Source organism: Condylura cristata, unplaced genomic scaffold, assembly GCF_000260355.1.
Source record: "Condylura cristata isolate star-nosed mole 26May11 unplaced genomic scaffold, ConCri1.0 scaffold00005, whole genome shotgun sequence".
NCBI classification, from domain to species: domain Eukaryota; kingdom Metazoa; phylum Chordata; class Mammalia; order Eulipotyphla; family Talpidae; genus Condylura; species Condylura cristata.
The window spans coordinates 65,981,139-65,987,947 of NW_004567106.1; the positions used below are offsets into that span (position 1 = coordinate 65,981,139).

The window sequence follows — 6,809 nt, forward strand, 5'->3', positions numbered from 1 at the left end:
TACCCCAGTTCTGTATGAATAAATAAATAAATCTTTAAAAAAAAAAAAAAGTTAGAGCCTCCCTGGTGGCTTCGTGGTTAAATCTCAGCACGACCACATAGGCCTGAGTTTGATCCCCGGCCAGCGAGTGACCCACACTGCACTCCTGTCTCCCTGCTGCTCCCCTCAGCAGTGGATTTCAGTAGATCTGCCTGTTCTGCTCCCCACTCTGTCTCTAGTGAATCTTCTCACCCACCGCCCCTCTGGCCTACACCCCAATTCTTCTATGCAAAGAGTCAAAAGTTAAAGGGAAAAAAACATGTCCATAGAAGAGAATGTTGCCCTCACCCAATCACAGGCTTTTCAGCAGAAACTTTTTAGGTCAGAAGGCACAATATATTCAAAGTGCGGAAAGGAGAATCTGCCTACAGAGAACAAGCTACCAGACAAAGCCATCCTTCGGAAGTGAAGGAGAACAAAGTGTTCTCCAGACAGATCAAAGTTACAGTTCATCGCCATTAGACAGAACATATTAAAGATGTCTTTAAGGGAAACAAAGGGGATAATTAGTATCAGGAAAATAAATCTCACTAGTAAAGATTAACAGTAAAATGTAGACTAAGCTAAAGTAAAGGTGATGGGTTAATCATATGCTTATAAGGGTTTCTACACAAATGGTAAAAATAGTAAAGAATAGATTAGCAGGCAGCACTGAAGGCTGGCTACAGCCACTTCAGTGCAATTTCAATCCCTACCCCAGAAGTAACACACATGGTGAGGCAGACCTCTCCTGACCCACCCACTGCTCCCCTCAGCAGTGTACTTTGTTAGTCTGCCTATTCTGCTCCCCACTCTGTCTCTGGTGAATCCTTTCACTGCCCCTGCACTCTGGCCTGTACCCCAGTTCTGTATGCATAAACAAATCTTTAAAAAAAAAAAAAAAAGTAATTTGTGAATGGATTCACAGGATTGAAAGATGTCAATTGGGGCATCGAAAACAAAAAATGGGGAGGGAGAATAAAAGCACAGAACTTTAGAATGCATTCAAACCCAGGCTACTATCAACTAGACAGATTATGATAGCTAAGCTGTCCTTGGAAGCAGCCTGGTAACCAAGCACCAAAAGCCTGTACAAGATACACAAAAAGGAACAGAAAAATCAGCTCACAAAGGAAGCAAGAGTGGAAAGAACAGGTAGAGAACAATGAACAAAATGGTAATAAGAATATACTTGTTAATGATTATATATACATAGGCCAAATTTCCAATCAAAAGACAGTGACTGACTGGATGCAAATAAGACCCATCTAAAGAGGCCACTACAAGAGGCTGACTGGAGCTGTAGGAACACAAAGTAAAATGGATAGAAAAAGAAAAATGGAAACAAAAAGATACCAGGATAGTTACATCAGACAAAATAGACTAAGATAAAGACTGGTAAGAGACAGAGACGTTGGTTACATAATGGTAAAATGATCAATTCAACAAGAGGAGAAACAATTGTAAATATTTAGGCACCCAACTTAGAAGCCCCTAAATAAAACAAACATTTGCAGACATAAGAGAAATAGCAATCAATGACAGAAGAGTGCCCTCTCATCATGGAGAGTCATCTAGCAAGGAAACACTGGCCTTGATTGACATCAGATCAATGGACCCTTTTAAAAAATATTTTATTTGCCCTTGCATAGAAGAGATGGGGTGTAAGCTAGAAGTGCAGGAGGGGCAGAAGTGGCAGGGGGAGAGGGGAGATTCACGACACAGAGTGGGGAGCAGAACACGCAGATCTACCGAAATCCACTGCTGAAGGGAGCAGCAGGTGAGACAGGAGAGGTCTGCTGCGCCATGTGGTCAGTTCCCTGGCTGTGATTGAACTCAGGCCATAGAGGTGATAGTTGACCTGAGACTCAATTCCAGGGCCACCAGGGAGACCCAGATCAGATGTTTTAACATACAACATTCCATCCAAAAGCAACAGAGTATACATTCTTCCCAAGCCTGCATGGAGCAGGATGGTTGTATGTTAAGTTACAAAGCAGATCTTAATTTTGTAACATGAAAATATCATGCATCTTTTCCAGTTGCAATAGTATATAAGTGGAAATGACTTCACCAGTGAAATTCAACCAATATTTAAAGAATAACTGATGTCAATGCTTCTCAAACTCTTCCCAAACACTGTGGGGAGGGGGGGGAGGTGGCGCTCCATGCATGCTTGTTTCTAAACTCATTTTGCAAGGCAGCATTATCTTAATATCAAAAACAAACAAAAAAAATAGACCAAAGGCCCTCCCTGGTTGCACAAGCGTAGCACTATGAAGCTCTCCAAAGCCACTGCAGCACGAGTTTGATACCCCGCCAGGGAGCTAACCCCCATGGCACAACAGACCCCTCCTGTCTTGCGTGTGCCTCCCTCAGCAGTGTATTTCAGTCTATCTGCCTGTTCTGTTCCCCACTCGGTCTATGGTGAGTTCGCTCACCCCCTGCATTTCTGGCTTGTACCCCAATTCTAGTACGTATAAATAAGTCTTTAAAAAAATTACAGCCCACTATCTCCAGTGAGCATAGATTTTAAAATGTTCAAAACAATACTAACACACTAACGTCAGTATGGTAAAAGGATCACACACCATGATCAAGTGGGATTTAGCCCAGGGATGCCAACATGCAGAAACCAAAGTTACATTCCCCATGGACAAGATGGGGAATAAAAATCATTATCTCAGTAGTGGGGGGAGGGTGAAGAAGCATCAAAATTCAACATTCATTTATGGTTAAAATATATATATATATATTACTAAACAAAGTGGGGATAGACATAATATACCTCAACTCATGAAGGCCCACAGCTATCATCATACTCAATGGTGAAAAGCTGAAAGCTTTTTCTCTCAGATCAGAAACAAGAAAAGGCTACTCATCTTCACATTTGTTCAACACTGTATTGGAAGTTCTAGCCAGAGCAATCAGATAAGAAAAGGAAACAAAAGCCATACCAACTGGAAAGGAAGTTGGAAATTGTCTTGTCTTGTAGATAAGCAACATCATACAGAAAACCTAAAGGTTCCACCAAAAGACTACGCGAATAAATGAATTCAATGAAGTTGCATGGCACAAATCATTAGGCCAAAATCTATTTTACTTCTATGTACTAATAGTGAATTATAAAAAAAATAATAATAATCCCACCTGCATAATGAAATCTAAGACACAGATGAAGAAAATTCAAGACAAAGGAATTTCATACATACAGAAAGAATCTTATCAAAATGTCCACATGACCCTAACACTCTACAGATTCAATGCAACCACTATCAAAATTCCAATGGCATTTTTCATGGAACTAGAACAATCCTGAAGTTTGCATGGAATCACCAAAGACACTGTATAGCCAACGCAATCCTGATGTATCAAGAAATAAGTATTTGTGAGGCCAAGGAGCTAAGGAACCCCATCTGCCTTCCTGCCTCTTGACAAGGCTCTCACCACAGGTCCAGGGTCAAGGTTGGAGCCCACTCTTACCTGATCCACCTCCTGTTACCTCCTTTGCACCCTCCAACAATACCCAACAAAACCCAAACCCTGTACGCAGCTCCTGCATACCACAGACGATTGGAAACAGGAAGCACTGAATTAGCCTCATTCCCCACCCAGATCCATCAAACAACTCCCCACCCAAATTCATCAACCTGGTAGAGAATAACTCAAAATGCATCGAGTGAACGGAACCCAAGGCCGAAGGGCCCCAGCGCCTCTTCCCCACCTCCCCCTGAGATCATCTCGCAGTCATACCTGGGCTATAAATGGTGCCACCATCGCCCCGATGCGACACAGAGAGCCGCTGGTCCCCATCCCCAAAGCTCGCATGGGTGTGGGGTAGACCTGAGGGAAGCAGAGAAAGCACAGTTAGCGCAGGCTTCTCCCTGTCCACCTTCAGTAGAGCCATCCAGAACCTATGTTCTCTATAGACAGACAGGGTCTGGGTCTGGCGTAGGAAGTGTTCATTTTCTCAAGTTCAGAACTTGAATTAACAAAACCAGGGAGGAAATCCCTTAGAAATTATCCTTTGAATTTGAATTTTAAATATGTTTAATGATTCCTGATAGTTTTAAAATAGTAAGCCTGAGGCAGAAGATTTTTCATTTTAGAGTTTGAAACATGACAATGTTTGAGAGAGAAGATCATACTCCCCAAATGAGCCAACGTGACCTTTGACCCAGACACAGTAAGAAATTTGGCCCCAGTGCCAGGCACAGTCATGATGTCACGGCAGAACCTCCCGATAATGCCGACTTTCTTGCTGCAGTTTATATTTAGAGTAAAATTTCAGCTGTATTTCACGGACTCAAATCTAACAGGAATTGGCAGAAGTTACATAAGTAAGCCAGTATTACTTAAAGATTATTGGGAGGATATTTGAGAGGAAAGAATTGCTTTCAAAACTTGGAACTTTTCAGTGCTGTATAGTACCATGAAAGTTTCTCTCAGGTCGCTAAAGCACGTAGTCCCTCAGGCGCACCGTGGCAGATGCAAAACCAAGATGTGTTCCTGCCATGGGGACGTGCTGCATTTAGAAGGGAAAGACTGGGGTGGGGGAGACCCTTTCCCCAGGAGCTTTGCTCTTTCTGGAAATGAGACTGTTGACTACAACTGAAGACCGAGTTCACATACATGGTCTTTTCCTTGTATAGTATCAATAAAGGCTTGTTCCTATTTTGACAATTCTGGGAGGTGGGATAGATGATCAGCTCCAGCTACACATCTTAATACTTTTAAAACCGTATTTAAAAAGTTAAAATTGACCCTTCTTGAATATTCCCAGTGGAATTCTACAAGCATATACCACATCACATTTTAGGTTAATAACTCACAAATAATTTTAGATTTATTAGTGGAGCTAGATGAAGTGTTGTATATTTCAAAGATGCCACAATTTCCTATTTTTCTTGGGGTGGGGGAAAGAAAGTAATTTTTCCTCTGGCTTTTGTGAATTTGACACCATCAGATCTGAACAGACTTCTGCCTTTCCTGACTTGAATAGGAACTTTTGCCAATCCCTAAAGCGCCATTTTCTGTATCTCTGAATGGCCAAACAGGTTGATGCACTATTTGAGGAATACCCGAAAGTCCTCTGGTTCACCCTGGGAAAAGTGTGTGAATTCAACAGATTTATTAAGTCTAAATCATTCAACTGTAAATAAGCTTAGGTAGCAACTAGTGGAAGGAACTGATCTTTCAAAGGGTAGGGGAGCATTCCAGTTTCAAAACCAGCAGTGGAGTTTTTCACTGCAACACAAGCTGTTTCTGGCCCCTTCTTTCTGGAAGCACAGGCAAAGACGAAGATTTGTCCTTTACACGTTTAGTGAAGAAGCCCGGAGACTCCAGCTCTCCTCTTGACTGGCTTCACAGGGCTCAGTGGGGTGTGTGTGTGGGGGGGGGAGAACCACCAACTCTCTGGAGTCCTTTTAATAGGATATTCAAAAAGTCCATAGGACCTAGGATGTAGTCTATGAACCGTGTGACACCTTAATCTGCACCCCCTGCACCCCCAGAGAAAACCAACACTTTCCCCAAAACCCACCTCAGCAGTGTAAATGTAGATGGTGTTGAAGTTGGCTGCTACCAAAGCCCTCAGCATGAAGAGGAAGCCAATGAGCCCGGCGCTGGGGAGCAGAAGAGAGGAAGTTACCAGGGCAATGTGGAGGCCCTACCCCGCCCCCACCCAGGGACACCCCTCCCCCCACCACTAGGGGAGGCCCCAGGGCTGCTGCTTTTCATCTGGCCTGATTGTGGGTCCTAAAGAAAACACCTGATTCCAGCCTTCATCCTATGCCCCATGCTCCTCATTCCCAAGTGTGCCCTCCACCCCCATTAGCACACCTGCCCCACACCCCAAAATGGCACGTTTGTAAGATGACCTAAAATCGTGGCCACTCCAGAAGGTAGGATGGCGCTGAAGGTGAAATGTATTTCCCAGCACAGGCGGGTTACCAGAACTGCCCTGGCACTGAGTAGCAGAGGCCACCACTGATGGGTGATGTGAGTGCAGACTGGGGTGGCACCCCCACCCCGCTCCAGGATGCCTCGAGGGGAGGCCCAGCAAGAGGCAGTGGGCAGAGTGGCACCAGGCAAGATCTTCTAGACAAGCGGCCTAATCTCCACTGTACCATGATTGCCCACTGCCCCCCTAAACTGGAGACAGGACCAGGAAACCTCACTTGAAAACAGCCACACACCAGTAGATTTCAAAACAGAAAATACCTTGAAGTGCAGATATTGAGGAGCAGGAAGAATAAAGCGGTGCACCCCATGGTAATAGAGAGGCTCAGCCGTCTCCCCAGGAAGTTAATGCCCAGGATGTTTAAGGGGTTCACTGGAAAGCAAGTGACAAAGGCAGTTTCAGGGGGACAGGAAGCAGGTGGCACCCAGCACCCCTGACAGACCTCGTGGTGACCTAAACCTCACCAGCGTCACAGCTGCTGTCCTCACCCACCTGAACGAGGACCCCAGGGTCAGATACTGAAGGACAGGTCATATCGGGGAGCTGGTCACCCCCCTAGGTCTAGTGTCCAAGGCCCACTCGCGACACCTCCACTTCAAATGTCTTCTACAAATTCAAGGTGCCACTGATTTTAAGTGCTGTAACCCCTGCCCTCCCCACCGAATCTTGGGGAATAGACCCCAAGACGCCCCGGGGTGCTGGGAGCCAGGCCGCCAAAGCCCATGTAGGTTTTCCTAGATGCCCAAACTATGATAACTGAATTTGCAAGTTAGGCGCTGCAAGAGGTTAAGGGGTGCCGGAACAGTGAAAACAAGCTCATCAGCCCCCC

The 6,809-nt window shown here is 44.8% G+C and overlaps 1 protein-coding gene across 1 annotated transcript in view; it reads right to left on the minus strand.

Moving 5' to 3' along the window:
- Positions 1 to 6,809, minus strand: part of SVOPL (SVOP-like) — a 43,303-nt gene that overhangs the window by 13,680 nt on the left and 22,814 nt on the right. The window contains exons 11-13 of the mRNA XM_012720796.1: positions 6,241 to 6,352; positions 5,561 to 5,642; positions 3,772 to 3,861 (exon numbers count right to left, since the gene is read on the minus strand). Coding sequence (XP_012576250.1) covers positions 3,772 to 3,861; positions 5,561 to 5,642; positions 6,241 to 6,352 — 284 coding nt within the window. The remainder of the gene's footprint in view (positions 1 to 3,771; positions 3,862 to 5,560; positions 5,643 to 6,240; positions 6,353 to 6,809) is intronic.